The sequence below is a fragment of the Aphelocoma coerulescens genome, chromosome 27, assembly GCF_041296385.1.
Source record: "Aphelocoma coerulescens isolate FSJ_1873_10779 chromosome 27, UR_Acoe_1.0, whole genome shotgun sequence".
Taxonomy (NCBI): domain Eukaryota; kingdom Metazoa; phylum Chordata; class Aves; order Passeriformes; family Corvidae; genus Aphelocoma; species Aphelocoma coerulescens.
The window spans coordinates 706,054-727,642 of NC_091040.1; the positions used below are offsets into that span (position 1 = coordinate 706,054).

At 60.8% G+C, this 21,589-nt stretch overlaps 1 protein-coding gene across 10 annotated transcripts; it reads left to right on the forward strand.

Annotated features, from left to right (window-relative positions):
• The first annotated feature begins 2,094 nt into the window (after window positions 1-2,094).
• On the forward strand, window positions 2,095-21,389 carry UBTF (upstream binding transcription factor). 10 transcript variants are annotated; one of them, XM_068996418.1, is made up of 22 exons: window positions 2,095-2,294; window positions 6,126-6,259; window positions 9,244-9,419; window positions 9,701-9,784; window positions 10,413-10,568; window positions 11,278-11,342; window positions 11,939-12,068; window positions 12,505-12,615; window positions 12,905-13,038; window positions 13,650-13,791; window positions 14,117-14,158; window positions 14,884-14,997; window positions 15,124-15,279; window positions 15,694-15,849; window positions 16,070-16,180; window positions 16,268-16,356; window positions 16,525-16,714; window positions 16,948-16,995; window positions 17,232-17,300; window positions 17,670-17,816; window positions 18,145-18,264; window positions 18,655-21,389. In XM_068996418.1, exons 2-22 carry the CDS (start codon window positions 6,202-6,204, stop codon window positions 18,766-18,768), a joined length of 2,412 nt encoding a protein of 803 aa, XP_068852519.1. In that variant the 5' UTR covers window positions 2,095-2,294; window positions 6,126-6,201; the 3' UTR covers window positions 18,769-21,389. The 10 variants fall into 10 exon arrangements, with proteins under 10 accessions (XP_068852519.1, XP_068852517.1, XP_068852520.1 ...); XM_068996416.1 differs by lacking the exon at window positions 2,095-2,294 and adding an exon at window positions 2,754-3,343; XM_068996419.1 differs by lacking the exon at window positions 2,095-2,294 and adding an exon at window positions 2,754-3,343 and having other exon boundaries at window positions 11,939-12,059.
• The last annotated feature ends 200 nt before the right edge of the window (window positions 21,390-21,589 follow it).

The window sequence follows — 21,589 nt, forward strand, 5'->3', positions numbered from 1 at the left end:
TTCCCAAGCCCGGCACAGCTGCTAGCCCGAGATTTCCAGAGAGGGAAGCACACGGATGGTGCTTCCCAGCCCAAGGCCCACAGAGCCGGGAGCTCCCATCCCTGTGCCGGCCTCACATGGACAAGCCACGACTGTGTGCCATCCGGAGGGCTCCAAATGCGCCATCCCTGCCCCCAAATATCGGCGATGGAGGCCAGCATCTGCCTGCACCCACCCCTCACGTTTTCCAGCCTGGGAAGAGTTTGTTGTTCCCTGGGAGATGGCAGCGAGGTCACTGCCGCGGGATCCAGCCCGGTTTGGGGTTGGGAATTTAGGTCAAGCTCTTCTTTGAACTTGCCTCAGCCCTGGGAAATGGAGGGGGGAATTAGGGAAGGCCAGGAGTAACGAGGGGGAAATAAATGCTAATTAATTGGTTGCTAATGAGGAGGGGGGAGCATGGAGCTCCAGAGGGGGAACACGGTGGAGCATCACCCCTGGAAAGGGAGAAACCCAGTGCCGGCAGCATCACAGGGTGCTCCATGCCATCCATGGGCAGGGGACACGGGATACTCAGGGATCTGCTGGCAGTGCCCAGTGGGGTGTTGTCACTGTTTGCGCACTGAAAGCATGGAAAAGCAAAAACCTGCAGCTTTATTCCCAAAAAATATTCATTGACACAAGTAACAGCAAATAAAAAATTCCTGTGGTCAGAAGCGAGGCCTGGGAAGGGCAAGGAGTGAGGGGGGTTGTTGGGATGGGCATTTGGGGGGTCCCCATTCCCAGCCCACCTGCTGCAGGGTCTGTGGCTGATTCCCAGGACTCCGGTGTCCCTTGCTGGTAACAAAAGCCACAAAACCACATTGGGAGAATCGGGACTGGAGCACATTGACACTCCAACAACAGCTTTTTGATTAAAAAAAAAAAAAAATTAAAATGTCAATTTTCACGTGTTGGGCCCAATTGGCTCTAAATATTCCATGTTGGGTTTTTTACTTTTGTCATTTTTCCCTCTTGAAAAATAGCTACAATTCCTGAAATTCAGGGATCCAGCCCAGCCCAGGCCCTTTTCCACACAGAATAAATACATATATTTTTATTTTTAAGCTCTCACAGGAGGGATTAACCACCCGGCGCCAGAGCCGCCTGGCCGGGCTTGGCACAGCTCGGGGCAGGACGTGGCGGAGGAGCCGGCTGTCCGCCTGTCCCTCCGTCTGGCTGATCCTTCCCTTCGGGATAAAGCCCAAATAAGCCACTTGCACAGCCAGGCACCACCCCCGCACCCCCAAACCAGCCGGGGGGATGGGGGGCATCCAGATTTAGGGATTATTACATTTCTTGTTTCCCTTTCCATATAAACAGGCGTGGAAATCCCCCGGATTTCGGCCGTTCCCATGCGGCCAGCCTGGGAGGTGTCCAGAGACCCCCCCGAGCTGGGTGACCCCACAGTCCCAGCCGTCCTCCTGCATCCCTGGGGGGGGGGGGGGTCTGCGCCGGCTCCCGCTCCCCGCGCAGGCGGCTCCGGAGCTGCCGCTGCCGGCCCGGCCGGGAGCCGCGAAATGGCCGGAGCTGCCCGGAGCACGCGGGCGGCCGGCGGCAGCCGCGGCCTGAGGGCGGCTGCGGGCAGATGGCCGGAGCTGGCCCGAGCTGGCCGGGAGCAGCCGGGCGGCCCGTGTGGCCGTAGCGCAGCCAGCCCGGGCTGCTCGGTGCCGTGGCGGCAGCCGGGGCCGCGGGAGCCGCCGGTACCGCGGGAGCGGCGGGGGCTGGAGGGGTGGCCGGTGCCGGGCAGGCAGCCGGTGTCGCGGCGGGGACGGTGCTATGGAAGCAGCCGGTACCGTCGGGGTGTTCGGTACCGAGGCGGCGGCCGGCGCGGCCGGTGGCACGGAAGCAGCCCGGGATGGCCCGTACTGTGCCGGCAGCCGGGATGGCCGGGAATGTGCAGGCGCTGCCTGGCCGGGATTGGCTGCGGGGAATGACGCCCAGCACAACAAAGGTGGAGTTGGAGAAATTCCATTAAAAAAAATTAAGAGAGAGAGAGAGGGAGAGGGAGAGGAGAGAAAGGGAGCGGAGGGAGGGAGGAGGGGAGGAAGCTGCCCCTCGCCCGCCCCGCCGGGCAGAGCCCCCCCCGCCGCCGTGTCCCGGGGCCGCGGGGCGGGCAGGAGCGCGGCCCCGCCGTGCCGTGGGGGCCCGGCTCGGCTCCCCCCCCCCCCTCCGCTTCCCCCCTTCAATTTTTTTCTCCTCCTCTCTTTTATTTATTTTTTTTTTTAATTTTTAAATTTTTTTCTTTATGCAAACGCCGGCCGAGGATTGTTGCACATGTAAGGAGATTTTTTTTTTTTTTTATTTTTTTTCTTCCTCCCTTCCCCCCCCCACCCCACCCCCCCTCCTTTCCCTCCTCTTCTCCTTCCTCCTCCTCCTCCTCCTCTTTTTCTTCTCACCACAGTGTTGCAAAAGCAAAGAGCAATAAAAAACCCGGCGGAAAGCGGCGGCGGGGCGGCGGGGCTGGCGGGGAGATCCCGGCGGATCCCGGCGCGCTCAGCCCGGCTGATTGGAAGAGCGAACGCAGCGCCATGGAGGCGGGGGAAAGCGCGATCGTCTCTGCGGGGACTGGAGCGCGTCCACGCCCGGGGCCAGCGCTGCAGAGCTGGCCGCCGTTCAACCGCCGCTCCCCCGCCCCGGCCCCGCCGAGCGAGCCCCGAGCCCCCGCCGCCCCCCAAAGCGGCGGCCCCGCCGGTACGTGCCCGCGCCGGGGGAGCCGCCGCCGCCGTGCCCCGCCGCGCCGCGCCGTGCCCGCCGCCCGGGCTCGCCATTCGCCGCCGCGCCGCTCCGCCGGCGGGGCTGGAGGAGGCGCTTTGTTCCTCCCCGGGCTCCCGCTGCCGCCGCCGCCGCCGCCACCGCCGCGCTCCGGGCTCGGTAAGGCGCTCCGCCGCCGCTCCGACGGGAACGGGGAGGGGGTCGCGCCCACCAGAGCGATTTTTTTTAGATAGATTGATAGATATAAAAGAGAGATTATTTTTTTTTTTTAGAAGGGCTGGTTTCGCGCAGGCCCCGCGGGCAGGAAGCCGCCACCGCCACCGCCGGGGCTCGCCCGCCTCGCCCGCCCGCGGGGGGCACCGCGCTGGGGCTCGGGGCGGGGGGCAGCGCCCGGCTCGGCGGCCCCGGTGTGCCCCCCCCTTCTCTCCCTCCTTTTTCCCTTCCCTTCCCTCTCCTCCTCCTCGCTCCCTCCCTCCTTCCCGCTCGCCTTCCCTCCCTCCTCCCCGGTGCCGCAGCTGGATTTCGGGGGCAGGCTTCCAGCGCTGCCCGCTTGTTTTTCCCGAGCCCGGGTGAGTCCCGCGCCGCGGCGGGAGCTGGGCGCCGCGCTCCGCCGGTGCGTGCCGGGGCTCGGCCGACCCCCCCCGCGCTTCATCTCCCCTTATCCTCGCTTTATCCCCTCTTTATCCTTTTTTTCTCCTTATTTTCTTTTTATCTATATTTTTTTCTTCCCCCCCCCCTTTTTTTTCCGCCTTTCCCCCCCTTCCCTTCCTTTCTTCCCTCCGGACCGGGAGCGGGGCTCCAGCCCCCCGCTGGGTGGGTGGGTGTTCGCGGGCTCGAGGAGGGGTCGCGGAGAGAAAAGAGGGGGGTAAGAAAGGGAGGAAAGGAAAGGAAAAACGAGGAAAGGAAAAGCGAGGAGGGGGCGGCGGTGGGGAAAAAGAGAGGGGGGGAGGATCGGGTAGGAGCCGCTCCCCGGGGGTCGGTGCGGGGAGGTCGCGCTGCCCTCGCCCGGCTCGCTGCAGCTGCCCGGCCGCCCCCAGCCGGGCATCCCCGCCCCCCCTTCCCCCTCCTCCTCCTCCTCCTCCTTCTTCTCCTTCTCCTTCTTCTTCCCCCAGCGGCTCCGGCGGCGGGGTTGGGGCTGCGGCGGCTCGGTTAGAGCTCCCCCCCACACCCCCCCCCCCCTCCAACCTCCTCCCTCCTTCTTCCACCACCACCACCACCACCTCCTCCTCCTCCTCCTCCCCCTTAGCAGCCCGGAGAGGTGGGTTTGTCTCGGCTTTATAACCGCGGGTGGAGGGGAAGGAGCGGCGGGCGGAGGCGGGCGCAGCCCGGCCATTGTGTGCCGCGGCGGAGAGCGGCCGGTAACGATGGGGGGATGCGGGGGGGGATGCGGGGAGGGGGGGATGAAGCAGCGCATCGCATCGCTCCGGGGGGCCGGGGGTGCGGAGAGGGGCCGGGGGAGCGCTCCGCGTTCCCCCGGCCCCTCTCCGCACCCCCGGCCCCCCGAACTCGCCTTCCATTGTCTGCCCGGGTGTTGTTGGGGGGAGAGAAAAAAAGGAGGGGGGGCTCAGCTCGCTGGCGCCCGGGTGGGAACCGGGGGCGGGGGAGGTGCCGCCGGGGCCGCCCGCGCTCGGTCCCACCCGGTTCCTGCTGCCTGGTGGAGGAGGAGACTGGAGCTGGCCGGCGGCGCAGGGCATGTGCGGGCTCCCCGCCTCCGCCCGCCGGCCCGGCCCCTTCCTCCCCCGCCTCCTCCTCCTCCTCCTCCTCCTTCCCCCCTCCAGGCGCGGGATCCGGTCCCCCCCCGACTCCCCCGCGGGGGGATCCCGCACCCCCCTCCCCGCGCACCCCCCCGGGGATCCCAGTGCGCGCGCACCGCCCGCCCCGCCCCGATCCCATGGATCCCTCCCCCTGTCGCGATCCCGCCTTTCACGACACCCCCACACTTCCCCCCCGGTTGTGATCCCCCCACTCCCACCCCCGGGCGATCCCCGGTTTCACACCGCCCGGGGGCTGGGCTTGATCCCACCCCGCGGCGATCCCTCAGCCAGCCCCGGGGGTGGTCCTAGATCCGCCCCCCTTGGGGGTTGATCCAAGCCTGGAGCGACTCCCTCCATCGCTTCAGGGTTCATCCAGCCCCGGGTGATCCTCGATCCCACGCTGGTGGGGTCTGCGTGCCCCTCATCCACCCCCAGGTGATCCCCCAGCCACCCCAGCACTGATCTCCCTCAGGTGATCCTGGATCCGTCCCCACCAGGGGCTGATCCGGCCCCCCCAGGGATGCCCAGGCCTGGAGGGGCCTGCATCCCCTGCGGTGATCCCACATCCCCTCTCCCAGCAGCTGAGCTCCCCCAAGGTCCATCCCCGATCCCTCCTGGCACCTGGGGGTTCTGCACCCCTGGGCCGTCCCCGCTGCCCTCCCCGGGTGATCCTCCCTCAGACCCAGCGCCGGGTTCCTCCCAGGAGCCCCTGAACATCCTCTCCCCAAGGGACCCCTCGAGCCTGGATTCCCCCTGGGATCCCCCAGGCCCCGCTTCCCCCCAGGCCTGGGGCCTGCTCCTCCCCCGGGCCTGCGGCCTGTCCCTGAGGGGGATCCCCCTGAGGCCTCCAGCCCGGATCTGCCCTCCAGGGATTCCCCTGGTGGAATCCCCAATGAAGATCCCCCCAGGCTACCATCCTGCCACCCCCCCACCAAGTTTTGGGGTCCTCCTCCCTAGGTTGTCCTTCCCCATGGAGCCATAAGAGCCTTCCTAATGGGGTCAGAGGGGATACTTCCCCTGGAGTCCCCCCCGTTGAAATACCTTCCTGCAGCTTGTTCTCCCCCCTTGGGAGACCCCTGAATCCCCCTGAGGTCTCCAAATGCCCCCCCTGCCATCTCCCTTGGATCTGGGGGACCCCTCTCTTCTCCAAGCATGTCCCCACTTGTGGGGAGGATTTTGCTAGATCTGTGGTGGGCCTTCCTTTGAAACCCCCATTTTGTGGGGGGGAGTGAACCCCCTTAGAGGAGATCCCTTAGAGCCCTGTTGACTCAGATCCTCTTGATCCCGGGTTTTTGGATCCTACCCACCCCAGGGAGCCACCTTGAATCTGTCTTCTCTGGGATTTATTGGGATCCCTCTCATATCCTACCCTCCACCTTAGGGACCCTTCTCCCCTGTCTACACACCCATTTTCTCGTCCCCTCACCAGTGTGGGGGTCACATCACCATTAAGGATCCCCCCTCCTGGAGCTCTCCCCAAACCTCACAGGGATGGGTGGTGGGGGTATTCCAGCACCTCATTCACCGGGGAGTGGAGAGGATGGACAAATGCCTGGATCGAGCTCCCCCCACTTCCCGTTAGAGCTGGGGGCCCCCCTGTCACGGTGGGGATGCCTAGCAGGGTTCTCCCTTTCCTTGCAGAGCTGTGCGGGAGTGATTTTGGGAAGAGGGTGAGGAGGGAGCCCGTGGGACCGTCCTGGGCACAGGCAGGTGGAGGATGAACGGCGAAGCCGAGTGCCCTGCAGACCTGGAAATGACAGCTCCCAAAAACCAAGGTGAGCCCCCCCGCAGCCCCCCTCAACATGCCAGCGCTCCTGTGGGAATTCTGCTGCCGTGCTTAAAAATAATAATAAAAAACCTCAGAGCGCCGCTTTTCTCAGAGGGATGGGGAGGAGAAGGGATGGAGAAGGAGGAGGGATGGAGGATCCGTGATCCCGACTGCCAGCGGATCGAGGCGGGGGGGGGAATCTGCCTCTCCGAGTTCTGATCTGCCGCGGGGAGCACGCTCACACGTGTACGAGCACACGGATCCATGCTCCGCTGCGCCAGCAGCCCCTTGGCACTGGGATGCTCTTTTGGGGGCCTGGTGGTTCGGGTGGATTGGGAAGGGGGGGCTGGCACAGAGGTGCTGCCCTCCCTGCTCACATCTGTGCTGCATTAAAAGCCAAGCCGTTACCTTGGGCCTCCGGCTTCCAGACCCCGGCATGACATCAGAGCTTCAGCTTTTATTGGAAAAGGGGCAGGAAAACAAGGGAAAAAAGAAGGATGTTTATCTAGGGCAGCTCACAGGGCTCTGCCACTCCACCCCCCAGAAACCCCCCGGGCCCCCCCCAAAGATCTGGAGCACCGTCCAGCCCCTCACACCCACCAGGTCCCCCCAATTTTCCTCCTTCCTTGCTGCAGTCGGGGTAGTTGCCTCGAGCGAACCCGGCTGGAGCACGTGTCCTTCTCCGGGACTTTAGATGGATTTAATTACACCGGGGCAGCTTTCCTAATATAGACCCGGCCCGGCCGGTGCCAGGAGAGCCGGGATAAATCGGTCCCAGGGCACAGACAACCCCATTCATCCTGGTGGGTGAACGCCGCAGTTCCAGTGTTCTTCAGCAAGCCCCTGGTTGAGGGAGGGGGAACAGAGGGATGGAGGGCTGAGTGTGGGGGTCCCTGTTGTCCCCACTCTGCTGCCAGCGAGGATTTTGGGATGTTTCCAGTGTTTTTTTATGTATTCCTTTGGGATGTGGTTATTCCAGCTGTCTGCCAGCGGGGGGTTCACGCGGGGCCAAAGGTCTCTGGGTATTTCTGCATTTGAGGGGGGAAACTGAGGCACTGGGCTTGATGGGGGCAGGTTTGGGGGGGTGTTTCGTCCCCTTCTCCATCTCTTCTGGATTTTTGTGGCGGTGCTGTTTTTGGTAATTCCTCCTGATTTCTGCAAGTGAAGTTGGCACCAGCTTCCCAGCCCTGTTCTGCCTCATTGGTCCTTGCCTGGGAGGCCTGGAAAGTGGATGGGAAAAACAGGAAGACAGAATTTGGGACTGTGTTCTCCCTCTCTCAGCTCTGATCTCCCCCAGCCCTGTAGGGAATGGGGGTTTCCCATCTCTTTTCCATCTTCGTGGTGTTTTGGGATGAAGCCAGGAACATGGAGAAACACCCCAAGCCACCGGGCTCCCTGCTTTCCAGGGGAGCTCTTTCTGTCTTCTCCCTCCATATGAAGCCCTAATGAGGTCACTGTAGGGACCAGCTGGATCCTAAGCTGTTCCTGCCTTGACCCCCAGCCAGGCAGGTCCAGGAGGGGAAATGGGATGGGAGGTCAGGTCCTGGCTATGCTCCCTTCACCAGGTCCCATATGTCCTTTAACATCCCTTGCTTGGATTTGGGATTCCAGGGGAGTTGTCCTTCCCCAGACCCCTACAAGGACAGGAGGTGGAGGTGGTTTTGCTCATGTTGAGTCTTGAGTGGAGGGAGAGCTGCAGCTGAAGGAATCTCTGCAGCTGGATATTTCTGGGAGCTTGGTTTCATTCCTGGAGATGGAGGGAGAGATGCTCCACTCAAATCCATGACCAGCCACACTGTCCCCATCTCTGGGATGCTCCATGTCCCACAGGCAGCTCCAAACACCTCAGCCTTCACCTGGCAGAGATGTGAGGCAGGGAAAGCTGTGGTGAGCCAGTCCTGCACCACCGGAATCCCGGGTGCCCACCCCGGGATGAGGCAGCCAGGGCTGCGTGGGCGGGTGGCTCCGGGCTCTGCTCCTCCTCCGGCCCATCCCCAGGGACTTTTCCTTCCGCTCCCAGGCCCCGCTACATTCCCCAGGGCCACCCATATTTGCAGAGCACCCCGGGCTGTGCTCCCCACCTGGCGTGGAAGCTTGGAGCAGGGAGGAATTCCCCTGGCAAGGAAGCAGCCCCAAGGCTGGGGCTGGATGAGGCATTCAGGGCTGGGATATCTTGCCTGCTGCCTGTCCCGGCACGGTGCTGCTGCCTGTCCTGGCCTCACGGCTGCCCCAGGCTCTCTGGCTTTGCCATGCGCCCATCCCACCATTCCAGTAGCTTGTCCCTATGGGAGCTGGGGATGCTCCTCCCAGCAGCTTGGGGGATGTTCGGTGACATAAACATCATCCCTGCACTGTCAGGGACCCCTCTGTGAGACTGGACGGGCTGTGCCAGGCTCTGTCCCCCCTCACCCTGTGGTGTGGGAGCTTTGACCTTGGCAGAGGTCACCATGGAGCTGGGCCCAGGTGATGGCAAAGCTCTCCGAGGTGCAGGAAAAGCAGCGCTGGGGTTTTCCCGTTGCTCTGGACACATCTTTTCCACTTGGAAAGTGGGTTTCCCTGTTTCCTGCTTGGCTGGAGAGCTCATTGCTCCCATGTCGCTCCACAGGGCGTAGGAAATCGCCCTCTGCTCCCGTGCAGCAGAGCCGTCCCTTATCTGATGGTTTTCTGGGATGAGCAAGTCTCTCTGGTTTGCACTGAGTGGAATTTCTAGCTTTGCCTGGATTGTTTTGGCCCATAGAAAGTTGCTCGAGGGTGATGGAAACAGCCACGTCCCTTTGATCTTTAATCTCGAGAGGCAGCATGTGGAGATTACGTGTCCTGGCGTGCGGTTCGGAGCGGCACGCCGGGAGCTGTAGTCCCAGTATCCTGCTGGGAGGGAAGGGAAGGGAAGGGAAGGGAAGGGAAGGGAAGGGAAGGGAAGGGAAGGGAAGGGAAGGGAAGGGAAGGGAAAAGGCTCCCTGCCCCTGGCTGATCCTGTTTCTTGCTGCTCAGACCGCTGGTCACAGGAGGACATGCTGACCCTCCTGGAGTGCATGAAGAATAACCTGCCCTCCAACGACGGGAGCAAGTTCAAAACCACCGAGTCCCACCTGGACTGGGAAAAAGTGGCTTTCAAGGACTTCTCAGGGGAGATGTGCAAGATGAAGTGGATGGAGATTTCTAATGAGGTAATGGACACCACATGGGGCTTTGTGGGGACTTTGTGACAGGGTCTGAGTGTCCCGCTGACATTCCTAGGGCTGTTGGAATTGCCCAAGTTGAGTGCCCAGAGCCCTTGGCCATTGGTGCCGGCACCGTCCCTCTCCTGTCAGCACTGTGACATCAGCATCCTCAGAGGGGCTGGGATCCGTCATTTTTGGGGTAGCATTACAAAACCCAGTGGGTTTCTGCCATGCCGGGGATCTGCCCTGTCTGCTGTTCAAGTCTTTGTTTCTTCATTCCCACACAGGTGAGGAAATTCCGGACCCTCACGGAGCTCATTATGGATGCTGAAGAGCATGTGAAGAATCCTTACAAAGGCAAAAAGCTCAAGGTATTGGGCAGGAATTAAGATCACTCCTTAAAGGGTGACCCCACACTTCCTCAGGATGGGGGGCTGTCACCCCTGTGGCACCTCAGATCCACGTGGCTCCGCTGTGGGAGCCCCTGCAGGCACCTCACTGCCCGTAATCCCGGTGTCCGGCTGCCCAAGGCTCCGGAGGCCACGGCGCTGGGCCCGGGCCAAGTGCCGGGTACATTTAATATGGCCGGCTGTGCTGCTGGCAGCCTGCATCCAAGTTTAGCTCCAGAGGGGCCAGGAGGCTGCCATCCTATTCCTGGCCTGCCGGGTGCTTTAGACCAGGTGGCCCTGGGGCAGCCGATGCTCCATCCCTGGGAGTTGGGTCCCATCCCCTCCTCCTGCCTCAGTGTTCCCTCTTGCTATGTGCTGACAGCTCTGGATGGCTGGAGGCCGCTCCCAAGGTTCCCAGCCATGGGATACTGCAATTCCTTGGGGAGCCCTTGTTCCCAGCAGTTTCCCCCTCCTTGGCTGCCATACCTGGATCACCAGCAGGGCTGGATGGAGGCAGGTGCCCCTGGAGCTGGGGAGCCGTGGGTTTGGCTGTGCCCCTATGGTGCTGCCAGCTCTGTGCTCAGTGTCCTCCACTCTGCTGTCTCCCCAGAAACATCCCGACTTCCCCAAGAAGCCCCTGACTCCCTATTTCCGCTTCTTCATGGAGAAGCGAGCCAAATACGCCAAGCTTCACCCCGAAATGAGCAACCTGGATCTCACCAAGATCCTGTCCAAGAAATACAAGGAGCTGCCTGAGAAGAAGAAGGTATGGAGGGGTGTCAGCAAGCCCCTTCCCACCATGTGCCTCTGTGTGCTGGGCTCTGCCCAGCTCTTCCAGTAAAACCAGCAGAGCCCAGGCTCTGCCTGGTGAGGGCTTAATCCGGCTCTGGACGGGAGAAGCCAGGCGTTCCTTTAGTCCCGTCAGACCTGTAAGACTTCCTTGGCTTTTCCTGTCCTGGTTCCCAGGATCTGTGGGGTGGAGGCTGGTTGGGTCTGTGCGTTGGTCCGTCTCTTCCCGCTGGACCTGGATGGTGGCTTTGCCATTGGGTGGATCCGTGTTTAATGCTGGGGTTGAGGCACACGCCCCGCTGTGCCACCCTGTCCGGGCAAGGGACACAGGGACAGGCTCTGGGAGATGCTGGGAGCAGAGATCTGCCCACCTGGAGATGCCAGAGCCTGGGCAGGGCTTTGGGGGCCCCCAGCTTTTACTCTGGGGTATCCAGGAAAAGTCCAGGGCACAAAGTGCCGCTGTGCCCTTTCCAGGGCTGCTGGGACACACAGAGAGGGGAGATACCCGGCTGCTGAATCCCTGGGCAGGCTGGAAACCCTCCACAGGACCATTCCCTGGGCTGGGGAGCCCTTGAGTCCCTCTTGGGGTGGTGGGATGCCCAGCCAGGTCGACAGGGATGTATCTTCCTGCCCGTTCCCTGGTGCTGACATCCCTCTCTGCCTCTGCGGTGGCTTTGTGTCCCCAGATGAAATACATCCAGGACTTCCAGAGAGAGAAGCAGGAGTTTGAGAGGAACTTGGCGAGGTTCAGGTGAGCAGGCAGCCCCCCCGCCCCCCATATTTTCCTGGGCCCCTCCAGGCAGATCCAGATTCCCCTCCTGTGCATAGCTCACGGAGGAAGCCCTGATGGGCTTTTGGCTTGAAGAGAAGAGGGAATTCAGCCAAAAAAGAGCAAGGAAAAGGTGTCTGGAAGCATCCCTCCAGCTGGGAGACTGGATGAGGGGGAGAGCAGAGGACCAGCCATGCTCTGGAGCTCTGCAGGGTGGGGACAGGAGCCCTGCCACCAGCACTGATAAAAGCTGAAGTGTCCCCCCCAGTCACTCCAGACCTTCCTCTTGGACGTGGTTGCTGTGATCCAGGTGGATCCTGGCTTTTTCAATGACCTGCTGCTGTGTCAGGGTTACCGCTGAGCCCAGGGATGCCTGTAGCCTATGCTCCCCAAGGAGGGACAAACTTAAATCTCTCCTAAAACCCTTCTGCTCTTTTTTGGGACCCCCCAGTACCTGAGCCCATGGAGGCTCAGCCCTGCAGTGACAGTCACCCCTTAGCAGGCAGCTTTAGGAGTGCTCTCCTTGCCACTGCCACCTCCCTGATGCTCTCCCTTCCCCACCTCCCTGCCTGGTAAAGGGAAGACCACCCGGATCTCATCCAGAACGCCAAGAAATCCGACGTCCCCGAAAAACCCAAGACCCCCCAGCAGCTGTGGTACAACCACGAGAAGAAGATCTACTTGAAAGTGCGTCCAGATGTGAGTACGGTGGGTGGGAGTGAGTGCGAGTGTGAGTGTTGGGGGGTCCCGGACCCCGCTGCCGGGGGACAGGAGGGGAAGGGAGAGAAGCATTTTAGGGGGTCGGGATGGAGGACACCGCTAGGAGCTCCCGGAGCCTGGACTGAGGTAAGGAGGGGCTCTGCACACCTGGAAGAGGCTCAGGGATCCAGCCTCCACTTTTTGCCAGGAAGGGGTGACCACAGCCTGAGTCAGGGCAGGAAAGGATTCCAGCACAGACGTCCACCTCTGGCCATGCCCCCCACTCCCACGCACCCCCACGGCTCCCAGCCACCCCGTGCCGGGTGCCGTCAGGCCCCACCAGGCCACGCCATTTTTTTTGCCATTTTTTTGCCATTATTTTTTAATTCCTCTTTTTTTTTTGGATTTTACCCCTCTGCCCTCACCTCTGGCTTTGGGTTTTCAGGCCACCACGAAGGAGGTGAAAGAGTCGCTGGGCAAGCAGTGGTCTCAACTCTCGGATAAAAAGAGGCTGAAATGGATTCATAAGGCCCTGGAACAGCGGAAGGAGTACGAGGTAGGGAGCAGCCTCACCCGGTCCCCTCCACACTCGTCCCAACATTCACTCCGAGCCGCTCTGCATCCCAGCCCTGCGTGGCCTCTCCCGATAGCCAGCGTGGGGGTTCAGGCAGGTCCCGGCAGGTCCCTAGTGAGGCTGAGCCCTGCCTCTCCAGCCGTGTGCGGGGCAGGCAGCAGGATCCCTGGGCACAGGATTGATTAGGGCAGTGGTTGGCTTCTCTCTCCTCCTCCTCCGGCCCCAGCAGGCGGGGGTGGCAGCCCCTCTGACCGCTCTCTGCTCTCCACAGGAGATCATGCGGGATTACATCCAGAAGCACCCGGAGCTGAACATCAGCGAGGAGGGGATCACCCGCTCCACCCTCACCAAGGCCGAGCGGCAGCTTAAGGACAAGTTCGACGGACGACCCACGAAGCCACCCCCGTGAGTCCTGTCCCTCACGGAGCCGTGGCCTGGGTGGATGCTGGTTCTTGCCAACGAGGACACTGAGGCTTGGGAAGCCCAGATAACTTCTGGGAGCATAGACATAGGGGGGTTAGATGGGATTTATAGGACAAATCTTGTCACGGTCAGGCCTGGGAGCAGGCAGCCCAGGGCAGAGGTGGAGTCACCATCCCTGGAAGTGTTCAAAAAGCGTGGATGTGACTCTTGAGGTCAAGGTTTAGTGTGGGCTTGGCAGTGTTAGTTAATGGTTGGACTCAGTGATCTGAGAGGGCTTTTCCAGCCTTAATGATTACATGATTCCATGATCATCCCATTAAACTAGTCCTTAAATGTACATTAAATGCACATCCTGGGGAGAATCAGTGGGACAGAACCACCACGATGCATCAGATGCACCGTCATACTCTGGGTTTACCGTCATACTTTGGGTTTTAGGGGGTGATTCAGCCCCCAGCTGCCCTAAAACACAGGCACCTCACTTCCCTGCCTGGTGCAACCCAGCTGGGAGGTTTTGGGGAGGCTTTTAGCACCCAGCCCGCTCCACAGGGGCAGATTTTCCCTAACATTGGGCCCCTCCGTGGGTTTTTCAGGAATAGCTACTCCCTGTACTGTGCAGAGCTGATGGCCAACATGAAAGATGTGCCCAGCACGGAGCGGATGGTGCTGTGCAGCCAGCAGTGGAAGCTGCTCTCCCAGAAGGAAAAGGATGCCTACCACAAAAAGTGTGACCAGGTGAGAGGCTGAGGATGGACAGGTGGGGGGAGAGGCAGGTGGGCACCAGTGCTGTGAGGAAGGAACAGCAGGATGGGAGAGTCTGGGCTACAAATATCCCTGGAAATGAGCCCCTCACCCTTCCTCAGTCCCTGTGCTTGTCTGCATCACCGATTGTCCCTGAGGTCCTCGGTCACCTCCCTTGATCCTGGCTCCTGTGTGGGACAAACAGATGGTCCAGGTGGAGGATGCTGTTGCCGAGGGAGTGAGGCTGGGTCAGGGGCTGCAGGAGGCAGGGATGGAGTGAGGGATCTCTTTGTAACTGTACGTCTCCATCTTCCTTCAGAAAAAGAAAGACTATGAGATCGAGCTGCTCCGCTTCCTGGAGGTGAGTGAAGAGGGGGTGCAGGAGAGCCCGAATCTGGCAATGGGGGACTCTGCCCAGGGACTGGGATAGCTTAAATGGGGGGCTGCCCTCTTTGCTCCCCCAAAACATGTCTGAGCCCAGCCGTGGGCACTGTGCAGATGGCTGCACAGAGCCTAGACCTTCCGGCTGTCCTAATGCCTGGCCCAGTGTCTTCCAGTTGGGCAGTGGGAGGTGAGCGTGGGCCTCCCAGCTGGGAGGGGAGCTGGGGTGAGCAGAGGGCTGGAGCTGGAGGGGAGGGTGTTCAGTGGTGGTGGCTGTGCAGTGTCTCACTTCCTTCCCTCGCTGGGGCGTGGGCGGGGGAGCCACACCGAGGCCACCCCAGCATCGTCCCCGTCCCTGGGCGGACGTGACGCAGCCCCGGCTGCGGCTGCAGGGGCACAGGGTGGAAAACCCAGGGGTGTGCCCGGATCCAGGCACCTGCCCACCTGCTTTCACTGAGAAACGGCTGAAGCGGGATGGGGACAAAGCTGGGGCAGAGGGACACTGCCCAGATAGGGGGTGACAGCATGGGGACCCCCACGCTGTACATGTGCAGTTCCAGATGCTGGTCCTGACTGCTGGGACAGGATTTGGATCAGGACACCCAAGTGCATTAATCCCCTTCCCCAGTGTTCCTATTCCCCGATTGCCTCAGAGCCTCATTAGTGCTGGGCTTCTAACGATGTCTCTTCTCCTGTGCCCCCCAGAGCCTGCCCGAGGAGGAGCAGCAGCGGGTGCTGGGCGAGGAGAAGATGCTGGGCAGCAACCGGAAAGGGGCGACAAGTCCTGCATCCAAAAAATCCTCACCAGAGACCGGCAAGGTGGGAGCGGCACCAGGAGGGACGGGGCAGCACCTGCTGGGATGGGGTTATGCATCTCAAGGAGCTTTGAGGGCTTTGGTCCCTCAGTGGGCTTGCCCCCCCTCACAGCCCCGTGTCCCCCCTCAGGCCAGCTCAGAGAAGCCCAAGCGGCCCATCTCGGCCATGTTCATCTTCTCGGAGGAGAAGCGGAAGCAGCTGCAGGAGGAGCGGCCGGAGCTGTCGGAGAGCGAGCTGACCCGGCTCCTGGCCCGCATGTGGAACGACCTCTCCGAGAAGAAGAAGGTTGGCACCATCCCTCTACTCCTCCTCCATCCCCATCTCCACTGCTCCCGTGGGCATCTCAGGCAGTCCAGGGGATGCTCCTGTCCTTGTCCTGCTCCAAGGGGCACAAATGTCCCCCAGAGCATCACAGTGAGCTGTCACACAGGTGCCAGTGTTGGCACCAAGGGGCACCACTGGCTGTGCTCCTCCCTCTATCACCTGGGGGTCAAAACCCACCAGATAAAGAAACCTCAGAGCTTCAGTTTTGAGGCTTTGGTGGTTTTCCTGACGGGGGGAGTCTGGAGATAGGGTTGGGGTGGGTGGGGGGCTGTCAGTGCTACTGTGGGGGCAGTGCTGGGGGAGCTCCAGTTCCCTCCTGGTGTTTGGCAGCTGTGCCCCTGCCGTGCCCCCTCACCCCCTGTGCCCCCTGCCCAGGCCAAGTACAAGGCGCGGGAGGCGGCGATGAAGGCACAGTCAGAGAAGAAGCACGGCTCGGATAAAGAGGAGCGCGGGAAGCTGCCCGAGTCTCCCAAAACTGCCGAGGAGATCTGGCAACAGAGCGTCATCGGGGACTACCTGGCTCGTTTCAAGGTGAGGAGTGGGCTGGGAAGGGGGCTGGAGGGTGGCGGGGTTGTCTCTCCCACCTGCAGGAATTCCCATGTGCTTTCTCCCTGGCTCTCACACCTGGGTTTGGGCGGGGAGCTGTGGGGAGGATGGGGGTCACAGAGGGAGCAGTGCTCCAGCGGCAGCACCCCAGTGTCCCAGGGGTTTTGGGTGCGTCTGATGGCATCGTGGTGGTTCTGTCCCACAGAACGACCGGGGCAAAGCGCTGAAGGCCATGGAGGCCACTTGGAACAACATGGAAAAGAAGGAGAAACTGATGTGGATCAAGAAGGCGGCGGAGGATCAGAAGCGATATGAGGTGGGTCCCTGTCCTGTCCTGTCCTTCGCCACGTCCCTCACCTGGTGCTGCCCCTCTCCCTGACCCTCTCTCTCTCCTGTGGCTCAGAGGGAGCTGAGCGAGATGCGGGCCCCTCCGTGCTCCACCAACTCCACCAAGAAAATGAAGTTCCAGGGAGAGCCAAAGAAACCCCCCATGTGAGTACCTGGGGGGTGAAAAACGGGGTCTGCCTGTGCTGGTGGGAAGAGCCTGGAACAAGAGGAGGGAGGGTGGTGGGGACCCCCGGGTGGGCGGATGGGGGTTATGGGCACCTGGGCTGTCTGTGCCCGCTGTCCCAGCCCGGTCCCTGCGCTCTCCCTGTACAGGAACGGTTACCAGAAGTTCTCCCAGGAGCTCCTGTCCAACGGGGAGCTGAACCACCTCCCGCTGAAGGAGCGGATGGTGGAGATCGGCAGCCGCTGGCAGCGCATCTCCCAGGGCCAGAAGGACCACTACAAAAAACTGGCAGAGGAGCAGCAGAAACAGTACAAGGTGCACCTCGACATCTGGCTCAAGGTGGGTGCTGGAACCCCATGCCTGGTGGGAGGCTCTGGGGTCTGCTGGTTTTGGGGATGATGCTTGGCGTGGTCTCTGTTCCCACCCCTCCTCCGGAAACCACATTTTGTGACTTAAAAGGATAAAAAGTTATATATATGAGGAGGGTGTGCCCTGTGCTAGAGCCCTTCCCTGCTCCATCCCCTGTCCTGTCCCATGCCCGCCCATCCCTGACTGTGTCCCTATCCCCACAGAGCCTCTCGCCCCAGGAGCGGGCTGCGTACAAGGAGCACATTTCCAACGTGAGTATCCACGTGGCACTACTGTGATCCTGGGAGTCTGGGGGTGGGATGGGGAACCTGGGGGCTTGGGACTGGGCCGGGATCAGCCCTGGGTGAGGTTTGGATGTGCCACACTCCAGAGAGCCCCTCCAGTGAGGATTTGTCCCCATGGCAGCTCAGCAGTGGGATTTTCTCTGGGCTGGACACTGGGAAGGAGCTGAGCTTGAGCCCTAAAGGGTTTGGTTTTGTTCCCGCAGAAACGCAAGAGCATAGGGAAGATCCGGGGTCCCAACCCCAAGATGAAGCCAACAATGCAGTCCAAGTCGGTGAGTCACGACAGCCCCATGGGGCCACCCAAGCCCCCTCCCTGGGGAGCGCGTCCGGGGGGACCCACACCCCTTGTTTGAGGCGTCCCTTGCGCTTCCAGTTGCCTGCCCTGTCCTCGAGACCATAAACTTTCCCCAAATCCCTGCTCAGAACCCATCCAGCTCAGATTTTGACCCTGCTCAGGGACCCTTTTTGGTGCAATTCTCAGTGTAAATGGGGAAAGGCTCCCACCAAGGTGTGGGGTAGGGAATCACCTGATCTGCTCAATGGATGGAGGAACCCAAAGGTGGATGGTCAAGGATGGGGGTGGGTGCTGCACCCATGGGTGTGGAGGTCCAGGGACTCACCAAGCCCCTCCTGTCCCACAGGAGTCAGAGGATGATGACGAGGAGGAAGAGGAGGAGGAAGACGACGATGAAGACGAGGATGACGATGATGACAACGGCGACTCGTCAGAGGAAGGCGGCGACTCCTCGGAGTCCAGCAGCGAGGAGGAGAGCGAGGACGGGGATGAGGTGAGGCCGCAGCGCGGGGAGGGCACGGGGAGGGCACGGGGCCCCCCTCACCCTCCCCCCGGGCTGGGGGGCAGCCGCAGCCGGGCTCAGATAGATCCGTGGCAGAGGAGCCCCCGGGAAGCAGGGGGACGTGGGGAGGAGAAGGGGAACGGGATCCCCCCGGTGTTCCCGGGGAGGGCGCGAGGAGCAGCCGCGGGGCGTAGTCAGGAGCAGCCTCGGGACGTAAAGGTGCGGGGGGTGTGCAGAGAGCCCCCAGTGAGCAGAGAAAAATCTCCTGTCTTTTTCCTGGTGGAGATACTGAGTCTGGTCTCGGCTCCGTTTGCGCCAGTGTGAATGCCGAGTAAGTCACCAGAGTCAAAGCTTTACACCGGTGCAACTGAAATCAGAGTATGCTGGATGGCGCTGGGGCCAGAAACCGTGTCCGTGCCTTGTGCTCGCCACCGGACAGGTGAGGTGTTTCCACCCCCTCGCTGGTCTCAGCTCACGCCTCTTCCTTCCCTGGCTTTAGAGGGGGGAAACTGAGGCACGAGGCGGGTCGGGTACCCTCCCTCAGATCGTGTAGCGAGGCAGTGGCAGAGGTGAGGGCAGGACCCCCGCGCGCTGCTCCAGCACGTCCCCCCCCGGCACCCCGAGCTGAGCCCTTGCAAACTCACTCCTGGCTCCTGCCCCTCGTCCCTCCTCCTCCACCCCCAGACCCCCGGGGGCAGCGATGGGAGGGTGGGGGTCACACCCCGCGCTCTCTGGGGACCCCGTCGGGGAGGGTGAGCAGGGGACAAGGGAGTGACGGTGGACTAACCCTGCCCTGACCTCCCCCTCCTCTCTGCCACCCCCCTCCCAGAACGACGAGGATGATGAGGATGAGGATGATGAGGATGAGGATGACAACGACTCGGAGGGCAGCAGCAGTTCCTCCTCCTCTTCGGGGGACTCCTCCGACTCCGACTCCAACTGATCGGCCAAGCTCTTCGTAACGTCGTTTGGTTCCTCGGTTTCGGTCCCAAATCCCCCCTGCAGCCCCTCAAAATCCTTCCTTCTCTTCCTCCTGCCCCCCCGTGGTACCCCCAGCGCGGGGAGCGGGGGCCGGGGGGACCCCTCCGCCAAGCTCACACTACGGAGGGGGATCAGGGGCTGCTTCCCCCAGGCTGGGGGGCGAGGAGAGAGCCCCCCACCCCTGCCCCCTGCTTTACTCCCAAGGGAAAGCGATTTTTTTTTTGGAATTTCATTCTTTCCAGGGGGGTGTCTCTCCATCCCTACCCCCATAACCCCCTCGCTACCAGCTCCGGACTTTCTAGAAAGAGAAGAAAAACACACAGAAAAAAAAAAAAAAACCAACAACACCCCCCCATACCTTTTTTTTAATTAAAAATCCCAGAAATGGGAAGAAAATCCCCTCCCCACGCAGCCCCTCCGGCGGCGGGCGCGGAGCACGAGCCGAGGCGCTCAGGACTCAGCCGATGGGACAATGCCTCCTTGCAACCCCCCAGCCCTCTGCGCACCCCCAGCATCTTGGGGGTCCTCCCCACCCCCCAAAAAAACCTTGTACAGTCTGGAAGCTGCCCCGGGAGCTGCCCGGGAACTCCACATCCACGGCACTTGGGAGCGCCGGGGACGGCCAGGACGGTGACCCGCGGCGTGTCCCCGATGGGGTGGGAGGGGCGTGGGGAGGGGGCGTGTGTGTGAGTGCGAGTGGGAGCCGGGGGGGCACCGGGGCCGCCCCCGCCCGGGGCCGGCGGCTCAGCGTGACCAAGGGGGGGCGCGGGGTCCCCCCGCTCTGTTGTCGGTGGTTGTTGTGCCGTTGTATTTTATTTTATTTCGTTTTTGTTTTTTTTTTTTTTTTCCTTTTTATAAAACAAGAAAGATCCATCTTTTATTTTTCATTTCCCCCGCCCCCTTTCCCCCCCCCACCCCTTTTCCTTCCCACCCCTGTCCCCCGTTTTCCTCTCGGTCTCTGGTGAAGCTGCTCCTCTCCCTTCACCCCAAATCCTGGGGGGGGGGGGACCAGAGCTCCCCTTGCCCCAGTCAGCCCCAGTTAACCCCAGTTACCGCCAGTTCGCGTCCCCCCCGGGGGTCTCAACCCCCCCGGGCCATGCTGTAAATATTGGTGTGGTTTGGGTTTATTTTGGGGGGTCAATGCCCCCTCCCCGGGAGGGGGATGGGGCCGCGGGGACCGGGGTGGGTGCATGGGGGGCCTGCCAGGGGCCCCCCTTTTTTTTAAGCAGACACGAGCACCAGCAATCCCACGGCACCTCCCTGCAGGGTTCTGTCCCCCCACCCCGTGCCACCCCCAAAAACCCACCCAGTGTCATTGGGGACCCCCACCCTAATTGGGGGGGCTCAAGATTTGTTCTTTCTGCCCCCCCCTCCCCCCAATCCTGTCCCTGGAGAGGACTTGGGCTGGGGAACAGGATTTGGGGGGCCCCAGAGAAGGGGATGGGGGGCTTGAGGGGGCTTTTTCTCTCTAGGGCTGTAATTTAGCCATTTTTCTCTTCACCTGAATCTCTGCAGGGGCTTGGGGGGGCAGAGGGGGGGCTCTGCTGCAGGTTTGGGGTTTTGAGGGGAGTCCCTACCCCCCCCAGCTCTGTAACACCCCCCAGGTTTGCTGCTCTCAGCACCCCAAGTCCCCCACAAAGACATTGGGGAACCCCTCGGTGCTGAGGGGGAGGTGGGGGCAGCACCCCTTTTTCCTGGCCTCAGTTTGGGCTGAAAAAACACCATTTTGGACAAAATGACCCCAAACTTGGGGGGAAGGGGGTGAACCCGGGTGCTCCCGCACGGACAATCCCCCCGTGTCCCCCCTGGGACCGGGGCCCCGAAGAGAACCCAGATGGTGTCCCCCCCCCCAGTGTCCGTCTGTCTGTCCCTCTGTTTCCTCCTCCCACTTCCCCCAATCCATTTGGGATTTTCCTTTCATTTTCTTCCCAATTTTTAATCGCCGCCCCTCCCAAAATCCCCTAAGGGGAACCCCCCCATCCCTTTTTTTCTGCTGAATGTACCCAGCACCGTCGTGTTTTAGTGGATGTGTTTTTAGTACAAAAAAAAAGACAAAAAAAATTCAACCCCACCTTTTTTTTCCCCACCTTTTTTTCTGTTAAAAAAAAAAAAAAGTTAAAAAAAATTAAATAATAAAAAAGAAAAATTCTTACAGCGCCGACAATTTGGGAGGGGGTGGAAAGACGTTTGCGCTGCAAGAGAATTCCTGAGTGCATTTTGGCACTGCCACAAAATCCCGGGATCCTTTAGATGGAAGTTCTTGTGAATTACGTTAAAAAAAAAAGGCAAAAAAACACCAAAAAAAAAAAATCATCTTTTTTTTCTAATATTTAAAGAGTGTTTTTGTAGGTTTAAAAAAAAGACAAAAAAAAAGGAAAAAAAAAAAGAAAAATAATAATGATCCCGACTTGGAATTTGTACGGCTGAGCGGGACGCGGGGGTCGCGTCCCCGGTTTCCTGGTTTGCTTGGGGTTTCGGTTCTTTTTTTGTTTTGTTTTGTTTATTTTTGAGTTTTTTGGGGTTTTTTGTTTTTCCTTATTTTTCTTTTTTTTTTTTTTTTGTATAATAAAGTGAAAAATAATGTTTCTGTTCTCATGTCATTACTATAAAAAATAAAACTTTAGGAAAAAAAAAAAAGGACAAGTGTGAGGAGTGTTCTTCCTCCCTCCTGTGGGACGCACTTGGAGGGGATCCACTGCGGGGGGCAATCCCCAAGGGGTCATTTTGGGGGGATCCACAAGGATTTGCAGGGACTTCAGTGGGGAGTGGGTTGGGGTCTGAAG

Coding starts and splice junctions, on each gene's coding strand:
- UBTF (XM_068996418.1), top strand. CDS start 6,202: ATGAACGGCGAAGCCGAGTGCCCTGCAGACCTGGAAATGACAGCTCCC. Junction 12,069..12,504: donor TGCGTCCAGATGTGAGTACG/GTGGGTGGGAGT, acceptor TTGGGTTTTCAG/GCCACCACGAAGGAGGTGAA. Junction 16,181..16,267: donor AGGATCAGAAGCGATATGAG/GTGGGTCCCTGT, acceptor CCTGTGGCTCAG/AGGGAGCTGAGCGAGATGCG.